The 27896-nt window shown below is 45.6% G+C and overlaps 1 protein-coding gene across 1 annotated transcript in view; it reads right to left on the minus strand.

Moving 5' to 3' along the window:
• Positions 1 to 27896, minus strand: part of diaph2 (diaphanous-related formin 2) — a 388150-nt gene that overhangs the window by 102286 nt on the left and 257968 nt on the right. The window contains exon 24 of the mRNA XM_080840181.1: positions 21437 to 21566. Coding sequence (XP_080696307.1) covers positions 21437 to 21566 — 130 coding nt within the window. The remainder of the gene's footprint in view (positions 1 to 21436; positions 21567 to 27896) is intronic.

The raw sequence follows: 27896 nt of genomic DNA on the forward strand, positions 1-27896 counted from the left end.
GTGCCAAGGCCCTGTGCTTTGTCTGCATAAATGGGCAGCATGGATAATCAATCTGGCGCCGTAATGAAGACTTTTGTTTTTGTGCCGGAGCAGCCTGTTAGTCAACTCCAGCACGACTCTTTTGTCGTTACAGAATGGCCAGGTCAAGAGAAAAACTTTCTTTAGTGGACGTCATGTATGTGTGTGTATGTGTATGTGTATGTGTATGTGTATGTGTATGTGTATGTGTATGTGTAAGTGTAAGTGTAAGTGTATGTGTATGTGTATGTAGAGCATCCCACATGAAAGAGCACAGTTAACATCATTCTGTCTGCTCTGTTTTATGTATATAGGTTTACGCTCCTCTGACTGATCTATATAATTGGTTGTGGCAGGGAATTGCAACGTTCTAGGGGAGCTGATGAAGCCCTACAGAGGAGGTCTAATAACCATGATTTGGGTCTTTTCCCCTGCTTTTAAATTAATGAATAGACAGCTGGGGTCTGAACGGGGTGTTTTGGGAACTGACGTCACCCACTTCCTGGACTTTCATGAAATGTCAACCTGTCATTTACAACCAGGATTTACAATGAAAATAGGTCCACCTGATTGACATGTTGCTGGATAGACATTCACATAGGGGGTTCATCAAAGTGGGGGTGGGGTTGTCATTAAAGTGGGGGTGGGGGCTCCAGGCCCCCTCGAAGCATAGTACTGCGGAATGGGAGGGGATATATTGTGGACAAAAGCAACAGGCCGGAATGGGCAGCCTAACTTCAAGGGGCCGCTGGCTTCCTGGAATGACAGTATTGTGGGTAAGGCACATCTGGGGAACCACAGACAGCAGTCAGAGGGAGACAGACAGCAGTCAGAGCCACAGACAGACAGCAGTCAGAGCCACAGTCAGCAGTCAGAGCTACAGACAGCAGTCAGAGAGACAGACAGCAGTCAGAGCCACAGACAGCAGTCAGAGAGACAGACAGACAGCAGTCAGAGCCACAGACAGCAGCCAAAGCCACAGACAGACAGCAGTCAGAGGGAGACAGACAGCAGTCAGAGCCACAGACAGCAGTCAGAGAGACAGACAGACAGACAGCAGTCAGAGGGAGACAGACAGCAGTCAGAGAGACAGACAACAGCCCGAGCCACAGACAGCAGTCAGAGCCACAGTCAGCAGTCAGAGCCACAGACAGCAGGCAGAGCCACAGACAGCAATCAGAGGGAGACAGACAGCAGTCAGAGCCACAGACAGCAGTCAGAGAGACAGTCAGCAGTCAGAGCCACAGACAGCAGTCAGAGAGACAGTCAGCAGTCAGAGCCACAGACAGCAGTCAGAGGGAGACAGAGACTGAGAGGGTGAGAGAGAACGAGCAAGAAAAGGAAAAAGAAAAAAAGAAGAAGAATGTGATCTAAAATTAAATAGGGACCAGAGACATCGCCGTGCCCTTCCTCTGTGTGACGGCGCAATGGGAGTCTCTATTGTGCGATCTGAATGCATCTACTTAGGGACACGCCATTGCTTTACAGGACCCCCCGCTGCTGGCGCTGACGATAAGCTAAACCGAATCAGGGAGAGTATCTTTTTAACTGAGTGGGTTATCGTTATGAAGAGGAAGGAAGAAGAGGCGCTCGGAGTGAATGTACACTGCAGATTAGACTAGCATGCGCTGTGCAATGAATGGAGAGATGGGAGGAAGGGAGGGCGAGAGAAATGCGAAGGAGAGCGATAACCAGAGGGGGAGACAGAGGGAGGGAGGGAGGGAGGGAGAGCGCACGAGAGAGGCACAGAAATACACAGAGAGGACAATTTATGCCATAGTGATTGATGATGACAAGTGGGAGAGATAGAGAGATCACGCACAAAATTAAAAGACTCAAACAGCCTGTTCCTAATTAGTGACACAACACGTAGGACATACATTCCTAAATGAGTTCAAGCGCTCTGCGGCGAGGCGATGCGAGGCAAGGCACTCCTACCCATTGCATATGGTGGCGGCTGCAGGTTTGCACCTCGGCGTCCTACATCCTCATCTCCATTCCGCAGCGTGGCTTGCAGGGGCTCGTAAAATCTGATGAGTGGGCCTAAATGTCTGCCTTCATCGAGTGAAACACTTTGTTTGAAACAACTCCATTGGATCAATTCCCTGCTGTCAGGTATGTGTGTTTAAACCTGCACAGGGGAAGACCGTATGCACACCATAGCCGGCGACGCCGCCAACTCCTGTGTCTATTAAAATAGATTGTTCTCACCGAGCATGACCTTCTGCTTGTATTGGTACTGAAGCCTGGTGTAACTGCCTAAATTAGGATACACCATGTCCCTCCCTAATTCGGCAATAAAGTCGATCTGGGGAGATTTATATCCCTCATGCAATACAAAGGTCAGATCAATTCCCATTTCCACAAACTCTATCTTAATTTACAGAGAAGCAGAGGTAGAGACGTCATAAAGCATAAGGTCCTCTTTTGAAAATGTATGTAGAAACAAATGCATGTGCACAATGTGCTTAAGCGTAGGGAAGCGCTGCGTATCGATTGGCTCAGATTGCCCATTTGCAATCCTTTTTTTCCCCTTTCCTTCCTGCGTTCCGTTTCCTTTTTTCCCCTCCACCCAAAGGCAGAGGAGACGGCGAGACTCCAGTTCCCTACTGCAGTGCTATAAACAGGCTTCTCTACCTCAGGCCATCCTTAAACTCATCAGCGTTTTAATGAGGCTTTCCAGCTCGGAGATGAATTAACTGCCTTATTCTATCTTTTTTGCTGTCGTTCTCTCCCCCCCCCTTTCTCTCTCTCTCTCTCTCTCTCTCTATCTCTTCCTCTCTATGCCAAGTCACTCCAGACAGTGGGGGGATTGCTGAGCAGAGAAGTAGTACTTTATCTGATGTCTGATATCTTCTTTGTGCAGTCCAGATTTATTCAGACCAGGTGGACGGAGATGATTGTGCCTACAGAGATTTATTTATTTATATTTATGTATCATTGTCTCCTCCTCTCCATCTTGTGTGTATGGGGGATTCCTGTTACTGTGACCCAACTGGGAGATATGATCAACCTGTTAAGCTACATGATACCTTTATTGTACGTAAATATTGCATTGCAATCACAAATCCCAGAACAGGGCTGAAATACAATGAGTCACTAATAATGACTGTATTGGTTCTGGTAGAGAAACTGGACCCCTATGATTTATTTGTATCTTTAGCCCTAACGCACATAAACCTTTCTCATGTTCAAACTGTGAAAATATCAAGCAACCATTCGTTTTTAAGAGGGCGCTGACTCATGTTGCCCACACAGAGTTGTTGCTAACCTTTAAAAACACAGTGGAGATGTGGAGGTCTTTGTGCCTTGGTTTGGTGGAAGAGAGTCATTATTTCTCCATTCTGAGAGACGTCAGGGTAATATTTGTGATAAACTGAAGTGACATCATGAAATGATGAATGTCACAGGGTATATATTTTTGCTCAGTACAGGCTACAACAAAATGGCTGCCCTCCTGTATTTGCCTGCCCTTTTAAAACAAAAACAAAACCGCTTCTCTTTTTCTGAGGTTCTTTTTTAGATGAATGCTGACCTGTGTCTTTCTCTCCTGAAGAGTTGTAGAGGATGTCTGCCAGAAACAGACAATCATGAACATCATGCACTTTTCATTGCGTGCAAACAAACAACTGATCAGCCAAAAAAAGAGGGAGAGGGGGAAAAAAAACGGCTTATTTAGCATTTAGACTGATATCATTAAAAAGGCTCATCTGCAGGACATTGTTCAACTCATTCTTCTTGTCAGTCCAGAAATTGAAAGCAGTCGAAAACAACACGGCAATTTTGCATTATGTGCAAACATTCAGCTTGTTTTCATTTGTTTTTGTCCATTCATTATCAGAGTAGTTGTAGTTTGGACATTTCTTTTGTTGGACAATGTCATTTCTCTTCAAACTGCCGTAAAGGGCTTCATGGTAAAATGAATAATGATATCATAGCAATGAGGTTCGTATGGCTTAACACACAAGAATTATTTCTGGTAGCATGGCTACACTTTTGTGCTCAACACAACCTCAATATCAGTGTTTGTGAAAAGCACTTGAATGTTATTGTGAATACGTACATCATACGTATAAGCATGCACACTGAATTTAACATAGTTTCCGTCCGTGAAATAAGATGTTTGGTGTATCATACCTAAGTTATATTAAAAGAACACTGTACCATAAACTAACACATTTACTTAATTGTGGACTTTTACCTTGGGTGCCACAAGGCACTGACTTGCGCTCAAATATACAGTGCTTGGGGCCCCAATGGCCGCAGGAGAATGCTTGCCTTGTTAAAATCTCCAGTCTCCAGGCAACGTTGGTCTGCCTTCCATTTTATTAGCTACAACTTTAGGAGGTCTGTAGCTCCAAGCGTACTATGCACATTGGAAAAGCTAATAGCTAAAGGCCTCTTCTGTGTAAAGATTTTTAATTTATATTTTAAGGCATGTTTTAAAGAAAGCTACACACTTCCCTCAGACCACACCTAAGGTTATGAAAAGATATATAGACTATAGACTTTGTTTGTACAAGACGCTGACTTGCACAGAAGAATATAGATGACTTGTCTCTCGTCATATAGAAGGTATGTGAGGAAGAGAGTGGGAAAGAAAGATAAACATAGAAATAGTAAGAAAGAAAGAGAGAAGATGAGGAAGAAAAAGAGAAGGAGAAAGAGAGGGAGATATGAGGGGAGGAGAGAAAAAGAGCTAGGTGCACAATAATGGCAGTGTGCTCTGTAATCCCCCCTGCCTGGGATTTTATTGGCAGCCCTTCCAAAGAATGGCGGATACCCATTATGACTTAACACATCAAAATGGCAGCGCGGCACAGGCAGAAAAGGCCACCTGAAGATAAACACTGCAGACAGCGGCCGGCCCTCTATCTGCAGGGAGCCCGCAGCTCAACACAGGCTCAATTTGGCCAGCAACAATCGATTCTATCCCTCCCTGCTTCTCTGAGCCGCCCAGAGGTTAGAAGAGGAGGGGGCATAGACAACACACACACACACACATACATACACACACACACACACACACACACACACACACACACACACACACGCCACACACACACGTACACACACCACACACACACCCACACAGATACACCACACACACACCCACACACACACCAAACACACGCCACACCGACACACACACACACACACACACACACACACACACACACACACGCCACACAGAAACACATTTTCCTGCTGGGAGTTTGGGCACTGTTGTCTTGTTAGTGTGAGGCTTAAAAGCAAGAAGCCTTGCGCCTCGGCGAGGTAACATGAAAACTGTATGCATAAACACCCATTACAACAGATGAGGTTAAGAAAAAAAGCAAATGCAAAAAAGCTCTTCCAAAAGCTAACAGGAGTAGACTTCAAAAAACAACACCATTAGAGTTGAGTAGAGTTGAGTATCACGGAAAGTTTGTACATGCTAATGTTTACCCGCTGCTGTTCCTGCCAAAATATATTCCATGGCTGACTGTTGCATTTTTTACTTAGCAATATGCATCATACTCATTAAAGGAGGAATTGCATAGTCTGCCGTGCTTTTATATGAGAAATCCCCTTTCAAGACCAGCTTTGATGCCCTTTCCCCCTCATTTGCAATATCAAACATGGCTCCCGTGGCGGCTGGTCCACCTCATGCTGATCAGCATGCAGACGACCTGCCATCAAATCCCAAATCAGGTTCCTCAATTTCACATGCAAATATGGTGCAAACTTATTTGAATATATTTGAATATGGATCACACTGTGCTGCTTGGAATTGCAGGACAAAAACAAGTAGTGGGGTAATGCTAATCGGCCAGGATGTAAAGGCAAGGTCACTCCCCAGACCCATTAGACTTAGTTTGAAGACATCCAGCACCCAAGACACTGAGCCTGGATTTACCTGGGAACTTTTAAGGGAGGTGGACTGGTTGTGTGTGTGTGGGTATACACAAGTACACTTATTCGGGTGGAGCTCAAGTGCCATGTCTCATTTGGGCCAGAGAAAGAGAAAGAGAGAGAGAGGGAGGGATAGAGTGAGAGAGAGGGATAGAGTGAGATAGGGAGAGAGAGAGAGAGAGAGAGAGAGAGAGAGAGAGAGAGAGAGAGAGAGAGAGGGGGGGGGGAGAGAGAGAAACTCTGACTCTGTTGGCCACATTGCAGTATGTTTTAGTCTCACCAGGGATACATCCTCTGTCCAGTTGTCAGGGGCAGGACAGAAACATGACATAAATTCTAGCAAAGTGGGCCTGGAGTGGGGGGGGGTGGGGGGGGGGGGGGCAAGAGCGGCAGGCAGGCAGGCAGACGCAGAATGAAGAAGGCCTGCGCTTTTAACCTTAAAGGGAAGGCAAAGCAGATAAAACACGTGTGAGATCATCTCAAAGTTGCCGGCGGTCCTTAAGAGGATCCATCATGGGCATCTTTCTCCCCCTGACATGAGGTGCATTAGCCTGCAGACAAAGTGGTCCCGTGTGCCCAGTAAAAAACAATTAGGAGGGGCGCCATGCTTCGCTTTTGGCCAGGATTTCCTTTCCACACAATGCATCGGCACGATGACAAATTGGTAAAAATGAGTCAATCGGTGTCAAAATCAATTCCTGTTCCTGATGACATACGGGGGGGGGGAGTTGTGAAGCTGCTGGTGATGGTGCTGGTGGTGGTGGTGGGGGGGAGTTGTCGCTGGTCAGACCAGCACCAGATCCTTATCGTGGCATTTCAGCCAGAGGCGGATTTTCTCAGGCAGTGTTCAATAATGGAGCATGGCCAGAATTGAAGAAAAACACTGCTAGACAAAAGGCATGAGAATGACCTGGGCTAACAGGGTAAACACTGCGCAATCTACAGCACTGTTTGCTGCCGTGCGTAGGTGCAATTTGTGGGTGGCGTCTAGGGGGTAGGGGAACGCTGGAATAAGTGGTGATTGACAGCCTTGATAGGGACATGCTCTCAGTTGCACTGGAAAATGTGCAAAATGTCACAAGTCCCCCCCTCCCCCCCCCCCCCATCTCATTTTTTCTCTCCCTTCACAACATATGTCACCATTAACAAAGGTCAAGGCATGTTTGGGGGCCGCTGCTTTTATTGATATCCGAGGCTAATATGAAAAATGGGATTTGAAATGATCTGCCATCTGTTTTAACTTGTACACGGTTGATACTTGAAATCACAAGCCAATTACCCTGTGTGGAGGGGCTGGAGTGCTGGCACAGATGCCAGCAGGATGCCAGAGTCTGTGGCAGTGGGGGGGCAGTAAGTGTGTGTGTGTGTGTGTGTGTGTGTGTGTGTGTGTGTGTGTGTGTGTGTGTGTGTGTGTGTGTGTGTGAGTGTGAGTGTGTGTGTGTGTGGGGGCAGTTGGGGTATCCCTCTTGCTCCCACTCTCCCCTGATGTGGCAATGAAGAGGATTGGCTCAAGGGAGGGGGGAGGGTCTAAGCTGACAGCCATTTTAGTAGTCACTGAAGAGTGCTGAAGAGTATGCTTCACTGCTGCAGACAACCTTTCCCTTTCTCCACACAATGCCATGCAAGTGAATGTGGCCCAATCATCATTTCACTACCATTAGCTGACAAAAGCCATATCAATGTCTTGCAATGAATGGGTATCATGAGAGAGTGACAGAAATAGAGAGAGAGAGAGAGAGAGAGAGAGAGAGAAACGTATGAAAGGCCATGGCACTGGGATTCTGTTTTCACCTGTCCGCCATTTCAACCATTCCGCCAACTAGGTCCATTGCCCGACACGTTATCACGTGTTCTCAGCTTCAAAACATTAGACATTCCCAACACGGTCTCATGCGTTCTCGGCTTCAAAACATTAGACATTCCCGACACGCCGTCACGCGTTCTCAGCTTCAGAACATTAGACATTCCTCGCATCAGGCAGAGTGTCATGCTTCCCCTCTCACCTTGTCTCCTTGTCCACACTTCATTTCGTCACTGACAACGTGAAAGGTCAGCACTATGAGATCCCAAAATCTGTGGGCGACAGAATGTGGAGCGCATCTGGCATTGACTATGAGAATCCATCTTTACTAGTTTCTCGTGGCACACATCTTCCCCATTTGAGAAACAGTACGTGGCACAGCACAGAGCCGAGTGCCGTCATTTGAGCGGGCGAATCTACGGCCGAAAGAAAGCGAGCAACCGCTGACAAAAATACATGCAATTAAGCAGTTATGTGTGGATCATTGGTGTGTCTGCAGAGATGTCTCATGGTGTCAGACACTGATGTGTGGCTGTACAAAGCCACTGTCATGCTGGGTTAAAAGCTTTGTCATTTTCTGTTTATTCTCCTCACACTCTCACCATTGTCGGGTAGAGATGGCAGTTAACATGTCGGTGTGAGAGAGGGTCAAACTGAAACACAGCATGATGCTTCTGCCTTTTGAGTCGCATAGTCATTATGCCTCATACTGCTATGCCAAACAAGATGCATGCCTGTTAAGGTACACAATAAAAAAGAAATGGAAAAGAAAACGACAAAAAAACTATGGAAATATAAACTTTGCAACAATGAAGTTGAGTGATTTGGGACTGAAATGCTACTCTGCTATGGCCAAACTGCTTTACAAAAATAAAAACGACTCAACGGGGCAAAAGCACGACGCACGCAAGGATAAGCATAATAGTCTGGTTCTTTTCTTTCCAGAGAGAATCTCTCCCACAGTTCTCAGACAGTTTTAGCCTCACATGGCACTAGAAAAACTGGATTATATTTTTAAAAAAAAGCTAAATAAAATTGATAAAATTTGAAATCAAAATGGCTTAATTTGTCTGGATATAAACACAATTTAAAAGTGACATGAGGAAGGGTATGTTACGCTCTCAAAGACAGGCGGAAATCTCTCGGTACCTACAGGACAAAAATAGTTTATTGAAGAAAAAATGACATGCAAGACTGTGTCCATAACCACCTCTGATACAATCCCATGAAAATTACTTCAGCACACAGACAAGATGTAAATCAGTTTCCTTTCAAAGCCGAGCTCAAATCCAGGTCAGCTCCGGAACGAAGCACGCTCCCTGTCCGTGTGCCTTCCGTGGCCCCGCCTGCCTCCCCAAAGACACCAGGCAGTCTCCCAGAGCCCCAGACAACAGCTCTCTGACACCGCATGAGAACAAATGCACATTTGAAAAGTAACACAGGAGAAAGGAAGCTTTAAAGAAGGTCAAACCATCTGAAACTGAGTTTAGATATACACAGCCATCTCACGACAACCTTGCCACAGTTTCTACACAAGTGCTTTGCCCCGTTTTAAGCATGACCCCCCTCCATCATGGGTGTCCAAATGGCTTTGTAACTCATTAGAACACAATGTCCTTGTTACTGGCAGTTTGGTCAACAGGCTTTTCCGCCTCATCTTATTTTCATATCTACACTCACGCCAGATACACCCATTAGGAAATGCTGCTCAAAATGGAGTGTGTGTCTCCCATACGAATTCACACTTACACAACACGAGGACTTGGACGGTGAGAAGAGTACGGCGAGCATGTATTAATTATGTGACTCAAAGCGGCAGTTAGTGCCTGAATTTTCATTCATGTCTGATATCCTTGCAATCTAAAAGTTCATTAAAAAAATGTGCGCTATTTTTAAGATTGAAACAGAATCTCTGTGACTACTTTCTTGCAATTAAGTTGGATATTAGTTGCAATAAATGTCAAGTGAGGAAAATTTATATATGGGGGTGAAGGTCAAACTAATACAAAAAAAGACAGGTTATCAGACCAGGAAAGCCATTTAGGATTTAACCATTCAGCCGATGATGCCGCATTTAAGTCCCTGTGAAGAACCTACAAAAGTTCAGGTTTAGATTTTAAAATGGACACCATGCACTGAAACTGTTCAAGTTAAGATGTAGGATGTCTGGCACTCATGAGAAAACTGCTTTGTTAACTGCAGGCAGACCCATGAGACTATAAAAAGCGGCCTTACACCCAACGGCCGACAGAAAACACAATGCATTGTGGGATAGAGGTCAAAGGGCACCATACTTTCCATACAAGCAACCTGAACATATATACAAGCATGTTTTCCCTTGTTGAGTGGTTTGTACATTTCTGCTTTCATTTCAAAATGATGATTAGCTTAAAGATGAATCCAGAGGAAACAAGCATGACCAACATGGAGTTCAAATTTATTTTCAAAGCTGAACCAAAACAAATCTTACTTCAGCTAAACCAGCATGCATGCGAGGCTTGGTTTACCTTATTCCACACTCTGCTGTGAATCTTCCATGTTGTGAAACACATTCACATAGAAAGTGACAGCCAGACAAGACCCCTCAGAGAAAAGGGAACGTAGCCCGTGTGTACTACACAGCAGAAACAGCTGTGAGCTGTTTGCTTGTATTCAGGAACCGTTGCCGAGACCAGGATGCTGTCTGGCACACCAAAACACTCTTGGCAAAGTTCAGGTTCAGGAGGTCCTCTATTTTTCATACATGTCATTTTTGCGATGTTTTACCCTTATCTATCAGTCCTTTTTTCCCACCACTGTTGCGTCTGCTCGTGGGTCCCCACAGACGACACATCTCTGAGATTTGTCACATCAAGTAAACAGCGGAAACTAATTCAAACAGGGCTGCAGCACTCAAACAATTCGAAGGGAGAGAAGGGAAAAGGGTTTGCATCTGGGGGGATTGCAAACGGGCTTCCGAGCCCTTTGATTGTGACATCCTTCGACTGCTCCTACTCAGTGGTGCCATTAAGCACAGGGGAAAACGCTTCCCTCTGAAAGTGGAGGTGAGAGAGAGAGAGAGAGAGAGAGAGAGAGAGAGAGAGAGAGAGAGAGAGAGAGAGAGAGAGAGAGAGAGAGAGAATGACAGAATCAATGAATCAATGAATCTCAAGCAAATACTAAGGCACGTTTGCAGCAGGCGACACACAGAAACATATAAGAGGGTCCGGGGATGATAACCTGGATATGGTTAAACCTCCAGCTAAATAAACCTGCGGGATTCCAAACCCTATGCTTTCAACCAAGGAAGAGAAGGAAACAGACAAAAAAAAGAAAAAAAAGAAAGAAAAAAAAAACATGAAAGCATTTCAAATAAAGGCTCCCTGTCCAGCTGCGGCCCATGGTGTGGTCGCCTGCCGCATGCCGAGTGGTTGACAGTGACAGGACGTATTTCTTGGCTGGCAAACAGCATTATCCTCATCCCTAGCCCCATTGTCAGCTCTCATGGACATCCACTGTCAGGCGGAGGAGCGGCAGCAGTAACCAGGGCACCCACATTCTCTGCATATGTCCATCTCTGTCGGCACCCATACCTGCAATGCCAGATGATGGAAGGGGGTGCAGCAGAGGAGGGTGGTTGGGGGGGAGGGGTGGAGGTGAGGGGAGGGGCAGAGTGGGGGGGAGGGGGGGGGCTAGTTGGCAGAATCTCTCACAATCTTCCTCCACCAGAGAAAGAAAGGTTCATTCAGTCATGGCTGTAGAGGCCTGACAGACGTGTTTCCTGCTCTTGATATGCCTTGTGACAGACTGTCCATTTCCCTTCCTGCCGGTCCTCCCCCCCTTCCCTTTATCCCCCACACTCGGGAAAGGATCCACACTGCTCCACATTGCTGAGGAAAGGAGCCCCAACGCCAATCATTTCCAAAAATCCCACTACACCTGCACATCTGTGGAGTCATGCCTAAAACACTGACTCACAATGACACAATAACACAACTTCTCTCTCTTATTCAAACACACACTTTTAAGATCTATAAAAATGTCAGATGAAGCCAGTGAATATGTTCTTCCCATTTCTTGTTGTAGCTTTTCTTCCTCTCTGAATGTAGCCAATCCAACCACGCTTTGATGGACAACAAAGAGCACTACAGAGGCCAGGAGCCTGACACACACCACCCCCCCCCCACTCCACCTCCTGCTGACAACGCTGACTACATTCCTGGACACCTTGCTGACAAATTATATTGGATGCGATCACTGCAACTTCAATTACAGCCAGGGTAATGTAACACTTGGACGCTTGCCACAACCCCAGCACCAATATTGGTGGCCCTGCAGAGCAAGCGTGTGGTCTCCTGCACGGCTCTTCTGCTGTAACTGAATGAACTACCACTACACACACAGCATCCTGTGAACCAATTTAGCCATGACTCCGCACTAATGAAATGCCGGCCTTAGCCGAAGCTTATTAACGGGTCAGAAAGGGTCGAGCTCAAGACACTCGGCTCTGTCCGTGTTACAAGGCAATTACTCCAAAACTAGACGTTGAAGTGGGAAAAATAGCAGATACAAAAACATTGAAAAGAAAAACAAGCCAGGGAGATTTTGAAACACATACTTTTAACTGAAGGTGCACTATGTGGAACTACATTGGATATTAAGATTCCCAATTCACTAACAAATCTCACTACAGAATGAGTCAAATAGGAATTATATCTACCCATATGCAATGTTTTCCAGGAACAATAAGTCAGCAACATGACTGTTTTGAGTACAGCTGAAAAGCACCTGACAACAGTTACTAAAACATGTATGAAGTAACGACATAATGGTTCCCTTTCCTGTCGACATGAAGCACCTGTGCCGTGTGCTTTGCAGAGACAGCATGTGTCTGGCTGAAAACATGCTGGTGAGTTGAAGGGAAGAAGCAAGGCCTCTGGTCTTTTTTGAAAGGATGTGCCACAGTCCGTTGGACTGCCTGAGCTGCCCATTTCGTCTTCTTTCTTCTGGGACAAATGGTGGAACATAACAAAGCCAGGTGTACATGATGTCAGTGTGCACTCGCTCCCTCCCTCTCTCCTTTTTTATGCTCATCTTCCATCCTCAATATGTCTGCTTTCAAAACCCTTACTTTTATGAAGCACTGTTTTCTCGCAGGGGTCCAGAGGCAGGGCACACAGTCTCCCCACACTCTCCACCCATTGCCAATCTGCCGGGGCTAACTGTAAGTGCACAACGGCGGCACACAATTTCTCCCACAGAAGTTTCAGGCTGTTCAGGCTATAGATTGATACATTGAGTTATGGTCCCTGAGAGAACTTTTTTTTTTTACCCCTCTTGTGCCAATTTAGTGTGCCAATCTCAGCTTGTTGATTGGCGTCTGAATTTAAATTGCCGGAGCGTTTTCCTGTGGTGCCGGGAGACTGGTGAACGAACCGTGTCCCTGGTACCCTAATCCAGACATATTTTCCTTGGGCGTATGTGTAGGGCAGATAAGGGAGGGGTGGGGATGGGGCTTTTATTTGGGCTGGTTGGCAGAGAGAAATGTAGGACACCTCTCTGTGGATTGATCTGGGAATAAGGGTGTGGGGTGGGAGGGGGGTCTCCAGGTGTCACAAGAACGGTAAAGATGCCAGGGCAAAAAGTAGAGCGCGTTTCAAGCAATCAGAAAAAGACGGGAAAGGACCAAACTGAGTGTGGTTTAGAGTTGAAGATGAATTTAAAGTACAAACCAACATGCGTGTGTGGGGCCACGTGCACACAAACACATGGACATGCATGTGTTCATGTACAAATGCATACGCACATGCATCTTTCTTCAGAATTGTTGCACACATAACTCGTAGAAACACTGTGTTTGTGCCTCACCATAATTGGGTTCACAGTTCAAGGTCTAAGACACAGAGGAACTACAAAGCAGTCCACATGACATATGCAAAGAGATAAAATCAGACACATAACACCCACACCATTAATAACATTAAGAAAAAGAACATGGCAGCAATTCTCAAAGCCCCTCTGATTCGCACACAGACACAAGCTCACACGCCCATACAAAGGCCCTGGGCTACAGCGTCAGCAGTGTGAAGCACTAACTCACTGATTCCCCAACGATTCATTCCTGACTGAGAGACTGATTATCCTCCGTTGTTTTTCAGACGGTGCAGAAAGGCTTTTCGTCTGCGTAATGTAGCCGAGAGCCAAGAGCAGCCCAGAGTTTAAATGGGAAACGGCCAGTGGTTTATTATGCTGCGGTGCCTGGGAAATGAATGTGGATAATAGATATATTCACAAGCATATTAATATCCTTGGAGTTCAACCCCCCCAGCTTGCCTCCATTGCCTGCCCTCCATTTTCTCTCTCCCAGGCTCCAAACTGCTTTGCCCTTGGCTATGCCTCACACTAAATAGATTTATGAGAACATTTGTGTCATATTTCCTCTTTTTCTTCCCCCCCCCCCCCCCTCTCTTCTTCACTCCCTTATTGTCAAGACAGATCATCAGCCCGGGACTCTGAGTGGAATCGCCACATTGGCTTGGTGCTCATGGTCCAAAGCCTTAGCATTCATCTCTCGGTGAGGTTTAACAAGGCAAATTGGCCAGTGACACTTCTCTCAAGGCTTCTCAGACGTTATTAGCAGGGGGTCAGGGGTACCAAAATACTACCTCCAGGAATACATTTCCACTAACTGTGGAATCGCTATCCAATTGCGGGCCTTGGGAAAAAAAATAAAGACTGTATCAGTGACTGGAAATTGAGGGCAATATAGCCACAGAGAATGTGTTGATGTTCCTCCGTCCAGCCGCAAACATTAGTCCAGCGCCCATATAAGAGGACTGGCTTTATTGACGGCAATGCAATTCAAACAGAGGCGCTTGGTGAGATGATAAAATAAATCAAATCGGCTGCCTCATAGATGTCAGCGCACTAATGGGAGCCATCTTTGGAGCGGGGCGGTGCTAGCGAGGTGTGTGTGTGTGTGTGTGTGTGTGTGTGTGTGTGTGTGTGTGTGTGTGTGTGTGTGTGTGTGTGTGTGTGCGTCCCCTACGACAGGGACTGTGCTTCAGTCATCCTCCATCTCGTCAGGGAGCAGATAGTGCCCAGAGCTACGTTCAACCTGACCCCATTTAGAGCTTAACTAACATCACATATATTTTTGGTGTGTGTGTGTGTATGTGTGTGTGTGTGTGTGTGTGTGTATGTGAGTGTGTGTGTGTGTGTGTGTGTGTGTGTGTGTGTGTGTGTGCGCGTGCGCGTGTCTGTCGCTGTGTGTGTGTGTATGAGAGCGAGAGATAATGTGTATGTGTGTGTTTTTCTTCGCCCAGACATGACGTTGAACTCCTGATCTGGCGCTGTACTTTGGCGGACCATTGGGAAATTATCAATCTTTAATTATCATGGCAGAGCTCGGAGCAGCCGACTCGGCGCAGGGCGAGCTTAGCGAGAGCCGGGGCTGGCGAGAAAGGTAATTTCCGACAGGTTCCGCTCCACACCGTCGAGCAGATGCTTGCACTACACCTCTCTTCGGCCCTTGTTGTGAGTGTAGAAGTATCCACACCTATCCTCTGCTCCCAGAATGAAGATTTTATCGCTGCTTTGAACTATAGGACAGTTCAAGTGTATGTCAGATGTGTTAAATTATGTATCCTTAGGATTCCCAAAGAGTATAAACAGTAGGCCACTAGTTTGGCGCTTTAACCCGTGGCCAGATGCAATTTCTGATGTTCTAAAGAAGCTCAAACTGACTGCCCAGGTGGGTGTTCAGGAACTCTGAAAGAATACTTAATCTTCATACATATTTGAACTAAGACATTCAAACAGTTTCACTACAGTTTCACTTGGATCCCTGGCATTCTAGTTGCAACCCAGACATGGAGGAGTAAAAGGGAGCAAAGGAGAAGTGTGAGAGAGAGAGAGATAGAGAGAGAGAGAGAGATAAACTAGCGAGAGAACAGATGACACAAAAAAATGGATGGCATGTTTCCTATTAAGCACATAGACACAGGCGGCGCAGGGTCAGGGGAGAGAAACGTTCCTCTGGGTGGCAAGGGGATATAAATGACCAGCGCCATTGGTCAGAACTTATTTCTAAGGTTGGGGTGGTGAGTGCGCGAGATGAGCCCTACGCACACCTACAAGCGGCTCAAGGCATGACGGAGTGTGCTAGGCGTCCACGCGATGCCCCCGTGCCCAACGGACGTGCTGTAACAGGTTTCTATAAAGGGGAGCTGTTTCTCATCCCTGTGGTGAAAAAGTGGCCTGTCCGAGCTGTCAGGCGGCACTATTATTGATTATTAAGAGAAAGAAATGGTATATTACGGCCAAGTGTCTCCACTAAAATTAAATATAAGACACTAATGAATAAAGATGAACAAAGCTGCGCGCGGGGTAAAAAAAGGGGGAAGGACACAGGTCCTGATTTACAGCCTCATAGAGAAATGAAGAAGAAGGAAGAAAAGAGGGAAAGAGAAGTGGGGGATAGTAAGAGACAGAGAGAGAGATTCGCACATACACACACACACACACACACACACACACACACACACACACACACACACACACACACACACACACACACACACAGACCAGGACAACTGAATTGATTCATTTTGTGTGTGCACAGCAGGCAGTCCAGTTGATTGACTTTTTCATTTCGCACCTCCACCACACCCGGTGCTGTCTACACAGCCGCCACGATGTGGACACGTTTAAAAATATGCAGACTTCTGTTGACACGGCGATGCCCTGTTTGAGGATGTGATGGGCTGTCAGGTGGGGCAAGACTGACACGGTCAAATTGAATTGTTTGCCAACGGTGTGTCAATCAAGCACTTCATCAAATCAATTGGGCAGTTCCGTGCGGAATGATGTGTGTGGATATCATCAAAAATCCTCTGACAGCTATCGGCAAAAATGTTGAAAATGTATTATTTGTTGTGTTTTTATTATTATTATTTTCATGATCATTGGTCAACTTTGCGGATGTGCTGATGATTCATAGTCAACACATTATATGTGTGTATTCTGATTCAGCGGAGAAAGGAAATGTGAAAACATAATTCATTATTGAATAATTTGAGAGAGGGGGCAATGGGAGAGAAAAAAGAGAAGGAAACAATGACAAACGAGGGGAGAACATGAGAGATGGAGACAGATTGGTTATTATGAGTGAGGGGGGAAAGGGGGGACGTAAGGACAGCGTCTCCCCCATGTCCCAACCCCTTCCTTGAGACTCAGCAGATTGGTGGACCAGCCTTGGAGGGCCCCGTCAGCAGACAGTAATTAGAGCTGACCTCCAGCGAGGATGCATGTTATATCCCAGAGAGTGCAGCAGACTGGGGGACGAGGCCAGCCCTGACCTCCCCTCCCTAAAGAGGGGAGGGAGGAGATCTTCACAGCAGGCCTCCTGGCCAACTTCCATGGGAGTTTAATCGTGGTGCTTCTGAGGGGTTATCAAATGTGCACCGGTGTGTGTCCAGAATGGGTCACTAGTTTGCGTGGGGGGGGATCGGCACCGAGGCTCCTGTCACTACAGCAGGCTGGACGCAGACCGCTCGGAACAGCCGGAACGTGTCTGGGGATATCTGCACTATGCTTGAGGCTGACCGATGATCAACAAAGTCACGCAACAGCGGCCAAGACAAAGGCAACACGCATGCTTTTTATTCCCTCCCAAAATGATGAGAAGAAAAAGAGTGAGCGGTATCTAGAGATACAGTTTAGCACAATGCTGCAACAATATATAGAATAGTTCGGTGCACAACCGCCACGACCCACTGCCACCCACACGTACTGTATGTACACAGACGTCTTTAATGTTTTCCATTTATGATGTAAACTAAAATGTCAAAGCTTTATTGCTCAATTCAGGGCCAGGTTGGCTGGAGTTGAAATGCTGTGCAATCTAGTTATCATTGATTAAGCAATTACCTGTGCACTAACTTTGGGCTGGACGTGGTGGCGGAATAGCTTTGACATAACATGGTTATGATTTAGGCCCATTAACATCCGGCAGGCAGCAGGTGGAATAAAACACAATGTAATTAGCCTTGGTCAGTCACTAGTGAAATGCGGCCAAAAGGTAAACCTTGAAGCTTGGTATGCATATCGTTCGGTCTTTTCTGAAGGTTGACAGGGTGAGATGGTGGCGACGGCGTCGCCGTCTCCGGTGGGCAATCAGAGGAGCACCACAAGAAAACGAAGACTTTTCGATGGGGTGGGGGAATCAGCCGTGACTGATTGCTCTTTTCAATCAGGTGAATTAAGCCGAGCACGCTCCAGCCTCCGTAGATGAGCTTGTGATTATTTAACGTGTGATTCAGAGCCCCCAACCCCCATCCCATGCCATCCCCCCCTCGCCCTCTCTTGTGGTGCCTTGATGCAACACGCAGAAATCACCAGCGACGCGCTCGCTCGCAGCTGCCTCCACCTTACGTGGACGTCCCTGAAGGGTTTGTTTAACGAAGGTAGGAGAGAGAGAGAGGGAGCACGAGAGAGAGAGAGAGAGAGAGAGAGAGAGAGAGAGAGAGAGAGAGAGAGAGATAGATAGATAGAGAGAGAGAGAGAGAGGGAGAGCAAGAGAGGGATAAAAGAGACAAAAAGAGAGCTGCCACACAAGGACCATTTAAGAGCATGGAAGGACGCTTCCGGAGGGCTTTGCTGCATTATGGGTATCACAGAGTGCTGGTAGAGAGAGGACTGCTGGGGACGGGGCCCTGGCACGGCTCTGTTACGGTGCATTGCACTGAGGAGCTGAGCCACGGCTTTGATAAAGGAGACAGGGATGAATTCAGGGAGGTGTGATCCCTAAAAGCTGCAAAAAAAACCGACAGACTTTGATTCTAACAAGTTGGCAGGGCTCGAGCAATGAGAGGAAAAGTAAAGGAAAGAGGAAAAAAAAGAGCCAAAAGTTCTTTGCACTCACAGAAAAAAAAAAAAGAAAAAAAAAGGAGTCGAGTTTATACAAAGTGGAAATTTCCTGGTGAAAGAGTGGGAGTGAGACAGAGAATGCGATAAGGATGGAGCTTAATCAAAACATGTGGAATAACGGCTGTAGATTAGCCGATCATACACCTGTGCAGCAAGGCATGGTAGTGAAGCAACTGGCTCTCTTGCTGTCCTGCCGGTTTACCTGTCGGGCCACCAGCAGCTTGTAAGAGATCTGAAGATGCTGGTAAATTATTCAAACAGGCCCAGCTGTAGAACATGAGAGGAAAAGTGGTTGCAGACAAGTATGAAGAGGGTGAGGTGTGCGCCCTGCCACCTCCTTCAGATACTGTACATGTCCCGCTGTCTACTAGAGTGCTTTCAAAAATGGATGTTTTAAAAGAAAAATGGAGGGGGGGAGTTGATTACACCTGCTTTGTGATTCAGCTTTTTTTTCCAGAGCTGGGAAATGAACTGCTTTGAGGTATGGTAAAACAACAGAATGTATTATGAGCTGTGGTTGCAGCACCGGCTCTTCTCTTCAGTTTACAGACAAAACCTGTGAGAATTGAACACAATACTCTTCAGAAGGTTTATCTTTGGAATCAGTCTGCTTTCGATATGCTGAAATAATCTGGAACATCTAGATCTCAATTCAATTAATTAACATCTAGATCTCAATTTCAATTAATCAATTAATTCATTCAAGTAATCTGACCTGTATGCAAGGCTGTGTAGTACTGCTACAATCCCAAGCCATCCAGTTACTAACAATGTTACGTCTTAATTTCTCATAAAGCTCATCATCAGTGTCGCCACTACACCCTGCAGTGGTATTTGCCTTAATGAATTGAATCAACCACCTGCTTATCTGTCACACTCAATTAGGCAACAACCATGTACAAAGAATTGATTGTCTCTAAAATGTCTGGAGTCCATAGCGTTCAGTTTGAGGTGCATACTCATCCATCTACAACCGTTCAGACTAGGACTCGTCCACTCGTCAACAATGACTGGCTTCTTCAATGGACCATGTAATTAGTTAAATTTGATTAAGTAACCAATTAGGTGACTAACAAAGTAAATAACCGTCTGGGGCTTCGACGAAACCCTTCCGAATTAAATTAGAAAGGAACGAGAGTATTGACAGACAAAATGACTATGTGGTCCACTACTCACACAAGCCTGCACGCATTTTCGGCAATGCAACCATTTAGGTGGATAACTATAAAAATTTCACTTAACAAAAATCAATGGCTATTTCATTTAATTAACCTGATAGAAAAACTATTTGGTAGCAAACCTACCAATGTCAAAAGAAACAAGAACACGCGCTGGAGCGCTATCCTCTTCACGGCTTCCATGCTGGGAAGCATACAGCTCCCCTGTGCTCCATTACTGTACATCCATCGATCCCTGCGTCGTAACTGCGCGCGGCTCACGTGGCATGCGATGCCCGGGCCTCGGTGCATCAGAGGAGGGTGTGTGAGATTTATACATAACAGGAGGATTAAGGGGAGGCCTCGCTGGCTATTAAGAAGTTTTATTTCATCCAAAGCAAGTGCTCTAATTGAAGTCTTCTAACCTTGTTGGGCCTAATCCCTTGGGTGCCTCTATATAACATTAGCTTGCCTAAATCAAGTTGTAAAATGCCTCAGAGCTCTTGGTTTGAGAGAGAGAGAGATAGCCATGAGAGAAAACCAATAAAGGATTTGTCAAATGCCCTATGTAAACCACGCTGGGAGCCTCGTGTGTAAAATGTAGGAGCGAGAGGGTAGATATCCCAAGGTCATATCGACAAGTGGCCTCTTGTCTGCACATAAGGGAAGCCTTATAACTTGAGAGCAGGTGCAATAATGCTAACACAAAGGAAATCCTGTTTATTTACATTTGATTTACCTGAGATTATATCATTTGTGGAGAGTTTATTTCTATTAAAATGGACAGCAGCAGGGAGCGGTGGCTGCAAGAACCTCAGAAAAATACAAACAAACAAGCAAGCAAACGCTTACTTGGAATCAAAAACCATCAGTAGTAAGTGGAGCCTGCAAGGCCACTCTGCAACAACATGCAACATTATCAAAGGATTACAACACACTGTGGCAATATAACAGAGGCCCAGAGACTGTAAACATTGTGTGTAGTGGATAAAGATGCTAATTCTTATAACGTGTACCGTGCAGCCCAATGAGGAATGGAAACGCTTTGTGGCTTGGATTTGTAATATCAGGACGAATGAGATTTATTTCGTTTTTCTTGCAGACTGAAAACTGTGAGAGTGCGGCCATTGGTTCATCAGTTTGCTGTTAAACGATGACAAGTCAGCCCGAAATGTTGAAACACAGCAAAGCAGAGAGAGCAAGAAAGATGAGAGAGAGAGAGAGAGAGAGAGAGAGAGAGAGAGAGAGAGAGAGAGAGAGAGAGAGAGAGAGAGAGAGAGAAAAAAGAGAGAGAAAAAGAGAGAGAGCTAGGGAGCGAGAGAGAGGAGAGAGAGAGAGAGCTAGAAAAAGAATGAGAGCTAGGCAGCGAGAGAGAGAGAATGAGAGAGAGAGAGAGAGAGCTAGGGAGCGAGAGAGAGAGAATGAGAGAGAGAGCTAGGGAGTGAGAGAGAGAGAGAATGAGAGAGATAGAGAGAGAGAGAGAGAGAGAGAGAGATAGAGAGAGAGAGAGAGAGAGAGAGAGAGAAAGAGAGAGAGAGAGAGAGATAGATAGAGAGAGAGTGCAATGGCTTTATCCCTACACCAGATGTTCAGACAGTATTTGAGAGGAGAGTAAGCCTGCAAAGATTGTGTTAATTGACAGGCAGCTTGGCTTTACCTTTGCTGGCACTCTCCACATGCTCCAGCTCGTCTGGGAAGTTCAGGATCTCAGGGTGCATCTCCTCACACTTCTCGGCCAGGAAGTGAAGCAGCGTGGTGTTCTGATCTGTCGATTTTGTGTCTCGGAGCTGAGGGGAGAGAGGGAGAAGGGAGGGGAAGAGAGTGAGAATACAGAAGTGAGTCATACTGGAAGTGATAAAGTTGCTGGGTGTTTAGCTAACATGCACTTATCTGTTCCGGAGAATTCATGCAGCTATGGTTGTCAGGGTGAACAAATGCCACACAAAAAAAAAGATGCTGTAATGAACTCTAGAAGATGTGCAGTATGATCACAAAAAAATACAAAGGCGTGGAGCTGAATGGCATGGAGATGCATAAACTTACTTTATAGCTTAATGCACTACAGATGGAAACAGAGCTTACAGAGAAAAACAAATCATGGAGTATTCACTTGACTTAAAAAGAAGAGAAACACAAAACAGCCAGCTGAACCTCATAAAGAGCTCAGTGCAGGGTGCCAGCTGCCGGAGCTGCTGCTGTGTTTCGGAAACAAGAGGAAAGACTTTCTGATTCAGTTTGACCTTTTGATGTGAGGTCCTAGCTGTGCGGCTTAGACAAGCCAAAACCATTTCCTTCCCTTCTCTTTTTTTTGTTTTTCTCCTTCTAAAACTCATGAACAATTTTTGAGCAATTGGTTCACCGACACCTTCAACCTGACATACATTTCCCTGCCCAAGACTCTCCCCAAGCATATTTCATTTCACTTTGCCATTTCTTTCTTTTTGCACCCCTTTCTCCTTCACCCTTTTGCACAGATTGAACGTGTTTAGGAAATACATTTTAAGAACCGTGCAACCTCAGCTTGTAAATCAATCATGTAGACTTGGTACCAGGGATTTATTAAGTGTGGGTCTCCATTTTCAAATATACCGTGGGATGACTGCGGCATACCACAAGAGTAGGTTTGAGGTTTTGCTGAGGTTTCCCCTCCTTTCTCCCCCCCCTCCCCTTCTCTCTTCTCTTCTCTCCTCTCTCACTCACTCACTCACTCACTCTCTCTCTCTCTCTTCCTCTCTCAACTGTCCACAGGCATTATAGCTCGAAAGAAGCAATGAGTCAAGTGAAATTTAACCCTCTGGGGACCACAGCATCATCTTAGAGTCTTGGATTCAATCTTCACAAGACATCATGACACCAACGCGATAACAGTTTTGCCATAAACCTTAAAGGCTTTTCCTTCCAATGAATACACTGACGAAATAAAAACGTGTGTCTGAAAAGTACCTAAAATGTTCAGGTATTTACATCTTTAAGTCACAGAGCCAGTAGGACAGCGTAAACACCCACCCTTTATTAGTTCTTCTATTCTCATGCTGAAAACGTTATCATTACCTGGGGTTTTGAGGGGGGTGATAGGCTACACCACGTGGCAGAGAGTCAACTGTAAACAACACTGCACCCAAGTCCAGGTAGTCTTTCATTTCTTTATCTTGAGGCAAACCCTGTCATTTGGAAGAACATGGTAGAATCGGAAGAACGTAATACGTGTCCGCTCGCACATGTAAACGTAGATACAGAGAGAACTGGAGTATTTTCTGTAACCAAGCTTTTCGAATTCCAGGGACAATGAGAAGAAGCGGAATAAGGAGCTACAACTTGACAAACTACGAAACTCCAAAGTGATGCAGAGACTGCACGTTCAGAGTTGTATGCTTTTTATTTCTGCTGTGTTGGCGCAGCATATCATAAAAAAATACCCGAGATGCTACCCTTAATGCTGCAGTCAGCAATATCAGACCTAATCAACTCTCGTGAGCTATCTATTTTTATACATTTTTCTCTCTTTATTATCCCATTCTATGGACCTTATTATTCACTTCATAATAAAACAGTACAGTGTATGATCATGGACGTTGTTTCTTTTCAGGTAACATTTGGGAAACTCAGTCCTTGCATCATATGTCAGTCAACGTTATCCTTCACTCCCATTGGTAATCATCTAAGTCGCTTCAAGGTTGAAATTGGTTAAACTTGGAACCCTCAAACTTTGCATCACCAACTGTCATTTCGCCTGAAATTGCTGAAAGTCACTGAATTTCATTTACATTCCATGGTTTCTCGTCGCGTAAATGTCTTGACAGGGCTTAACACCATTCTCATCCATATGCATGATAAAGGCCAATGACTTTCAAAAGAACAGTTACATTCCCAGTCTAGTAACCAAACTACATGAATGTTTTGTAACCACCTTAATCCACATAAATATTAAAGAATCAGGGGATGGTGTGTGTGGTGTGTGTGTGTGTGGTGTGTGTGTGTGGCGTTATGTGGGTGGTAGGGGTGTGGTATGTGTGTGGTGTGTGTTTGTTTGTGTGTGTGTGTGGTATGTGTGTTGTATGTGTTTGTGTGTGTGTGTGTGTGTGTGTGTGTGTGTGTGTGTGTGTGTGTGTGTGTGTGTGTGTGGTGTGTGTGCATGTTTGAGAGCTTACCCCCACGGTACAACATCTGTTCAGCCACATCCAGACCCCACTAAATCATGCATTTATGTGTTGATGTAGCACTTCAAGGTGTTTCTGCATTGCACACAACTGATGAATAGGTATGTCGATAAAACTGAAAATTGTGTTGGCAGGAAAAGCCTGCCCTGTTTAATTAGGAGGTAAGGCTCCTCTAAATTATGAGTGCTCACTCCAGCGGCTTGAGGTACCAGCCGAGGAATAAAACATCTAGGAGAATACACAGCACGGCTCACCCATGCTCACCCATGAGTCCGACGTGAGTAAACGTCGGAGAAGTCAAGCGTCTAGTGTGTGCATAACATCGCTTTTCCAAGATGGCTCTGAACCTCAAAACTCAGGCGGTTAAAACAAGGTACTCGGGAGGTCAAGCTTGACACAAAATGAATCTGAACCTGTTCCATTTCCCTCCCATCAGGCATTATCTTGCCCTGAGTTATGGCAGGGGGCGTCCCACCTGACCCCCTGGGGACTAATCGGCTTGTGCCAGAAGGAGGAAATGAGGATGAGGATCAAGTGGATAACTCATCGTCCAAGCTGACATCACTCTACAGATGGCACTTGACTGGACTTTCCTCTAAAAACACTGAAGCGGGAGGACAGCTAATTAGCCGCGCGGCTCTGCTTGCAAAAGCCAACAGCTGAGGAAAATAAAAAAATGTCTGCGATACGGATCTGGGGCTTTTTTGCTTCTTGTTCCAACATGAGGCCAGCAGACACCAGTTGCGTCCACCATCGGTTTGTTTTTCCTTTCTTCTCTGGTCCTCTTAGAGCGGAGGATGAGGAGGCAGAGGACTGCCAGGGTGGTTGGGAGGTCGCTGCTCGAGTGCGAGGAAAGTCTACAGAGCTGTACAAAGTAGGACACAGAGGCAGAATCACCACCCCCCCACCCTGTTGAGCTCAAACACATTGTTTGCCATCAAGCCTGTGTCTTCTGGACGGTGGGACTGGATAGAAGTGGGAAGATGGTGCCGGCATCCCTTGGCGAGGCGCTGTGTATCATCGCGCTGCACAACACAGCAGATGTGAGATTAACCTTTTCCCAAATGCATGGGCAGCTAATGAGCGTTGGCAGACTTCTCCCAAAATGAACACACACACACACACACACACACACACACACACACACACACACACACACACACACACACACACACACACACACACACACACACACACACACACACACACACACACACACACACACACACACACACACACACACACACACACACCACCCCCTCCCTCTCCGTCTTGGTTGGAATGTGGAGAGTTAATGTAATATCGAGCTGTGTAGTAAGATGTTGAGATTGTGTTGATTATGAGCAACTCCTGGGTTGGGAGCTGATACCATATACTATTGCGTGCAAGCAACTTTAGCCGTGCCAAAACACAGGCTTAGTTCTGCATTTTTAGACAGCCAATAAAACTAGCAGAAAAAAAGCTGTGGCAAGGTTGAGTTGCCTTGCTTTACATAATACAATACACTAATACACAGTATATAAAAAGACTTCAGAAAGATATCCAGTAGCTCACGACTCACTTTAGTCATCCCAAAGAAAAATCAATCTTTGGTGGGTAAAGAGAGTGGTGCTTGTCACAATCTTTCACAAGCCTCAAAAGTAGGGATAGCATGACATGGGTCCTCTGGCAGAGAGGAGAGCTATGATACATGGAAACAAAAACCCTGGCTCTCAGCCTCCAGCTGCCTCATCATTTATTCTCAAAGCAACTACAACACAAACCCCAGCCGCTCGCAGGAGAGATGATGGGCATGCGTCCCTTCCCTCTTTTATCATGCGCACGCATGTGTGTGCCGGCTCGCTCAAGCTGGCCAGGATTACTTGCAAAGATATGCACGGGCCCGGCCAATCATCCATCATCCCGATATGCAAACAAAGGCTATATATTAATCCGAGCACATCGTGACACATAATTACCTGTTCAAAGGGGTCTCGGAGATCAATACGGCTTTTAGCCTGCCGCGGCCTTTGTATCCTTTTCAAAAAGGGGGAGAGCCTCGCTGAGATTATAAAGCAATTGTTCCCAGGTAGGATGAATTGCTGTGAACCTGGATTAATCCATTAAGGGAGCATAATTCTCTGATTGCTTTACAACCTGTTCTGTGGTATTTATCTATTTATCAGACGGGGCCATTGCGCACTTCCCGGTCCTGATCGTCCGAGTGAGAGGAACTCTAACAAACACTCGGGCCAAATAATTGGTGAATTATTATCGGAGGCTCGCGCAGAGTATTTTCATTTTAAATGGGGCTGTGTTCCGGAATGTATTATATAAATCACTTCCAATTTTTTTCCGCAGAAATTGCCCATAACGCATTGCAGACGGAGAGACATGTCTCAGCTGTAGTCGCTGGGATGACAAAGCAGATGCAGTGGCTTACAAGGCTCCGAGACGCGGACGCGAGGAGCTAACAACAACAATGAAAGCATAAATATCAGATGGTTTTCTTTCTAGAGTGACCCTGTCATCAAAATTGCTGGTTGCCTGAAATCAATATTGATGCTCAAAGACCAGGACAAAAAGAGAGCTTTCATTTTCTTCTTTCTTTATCACATCCCCCCCCCCCCCCCCTTGACTCAGATACAAAATGGCTTTTGCTTTATGGAGACAACAAACCCCCTTACTTCTTTTCAGGGTAACATTTTGTTTCTTTTCCTGATTGATCATGGCTGTCTGAGCAGCTGCAGTCTTGGCTCTCCACTGCTAAATAAGAGAACATTTTCAAACCTGGCACCTTGGCTGTAGTTCCTATCATCAGCAATTGCCTGCCTGCCTCCCTGCCCCCATTTTGTTCAGATTCATACAGCACACAATTTTACATGGATGCAATCATGTCCCAATATGGACTAAGATAGGACCTAGTTGCTAACAGCACCTCCAAAAAACATGCTATTTATGACCCCCTTTGTTATTGCAGAATGAAAACCCGTACTCTCTTTGTTAAAGACTATTTACCAGGGTCTGCCTAACAGTCTTTGGTGGCTTGTGCAGCCAGAGAGATGACATGCCCCAGACTTTAGTCTTGGCTCACAGAGTCATGAGCCAATGTGCTTGGATTGCATAAAAAAACAGTACTATTTGGCCCATTTGATAAAGTATTATAGTCAATATAAGGGGCCAACCTTACTTTTGCACAGAATTAATGAAGTGCAAATTAAGTGCTATGTGCTTTCTACACTGTAAATTCAATGAAACTCCTCGAGGTGGTATCAGCGATGTCTCGAGGGATCCTCTTAATATTCTTAAACTGAAATGTCTGTGTTTTGCTCGAAATTTGCATAGCCACAAAACATAAACGAAAACTGGTATCAAAATGCTGCAACTGGAGTCAGGAGCTAAAAATTAACACAGCGATCAATAAAAAGAGATCCCCCTCCAAAGACATAATCTGTATAATCCCTCAGCACATCTGTACAATATTTCCTGTGTGGACTTTTAAGGCTAGGCAGCATATTTTCTGAATGTCAGCTCCCTCGGTGGTGATTTCCGACTAAATTTGGTCAGGACCTGGTGGAGTGTAATTATCAGGGCAATAATTAAATTGCATCGTGCACCCCTCTAAAGAAACTGATTCAGGAAGCTTATTATCCATTTATAGCAGGGGGTCATTATTAACTTATTAGCATTGATAGCAGGGGTTGTTAACATCTATGTTAATTTCTGTGGACTAGCAGTAGCTCATTAATCCAAAGGAAAAAAGTGCCCTGTACTTTCCACCTACGACTTTGGCTGAACCACTGTATGCTCAAATATTTCAATAAGCAACTTTATTGCCTTGACTCTAAAAACTAATAAAAATGGCACTACACCAGTATTAATTATATAACTCATCCATCTTCCTCATCTTCACCATCATCATCATCTTCTTCTTCTTCTCTCTGTGGCAGTTATTCACTTAATGCTGTTAACAGACCCAGG

This window comes from Sprattus sprattus (genome assembly GCF_963457725.1).
Source record: "Sprattus sprattus genome assembly, chromosome: 6".
Classification (NCBI taxonomy): Eukaryota; Metazoa; Chordata; class Actinopteri; order Clupeiformes; family Clupeidae; genus Sprattus; species Sprattus sprattus.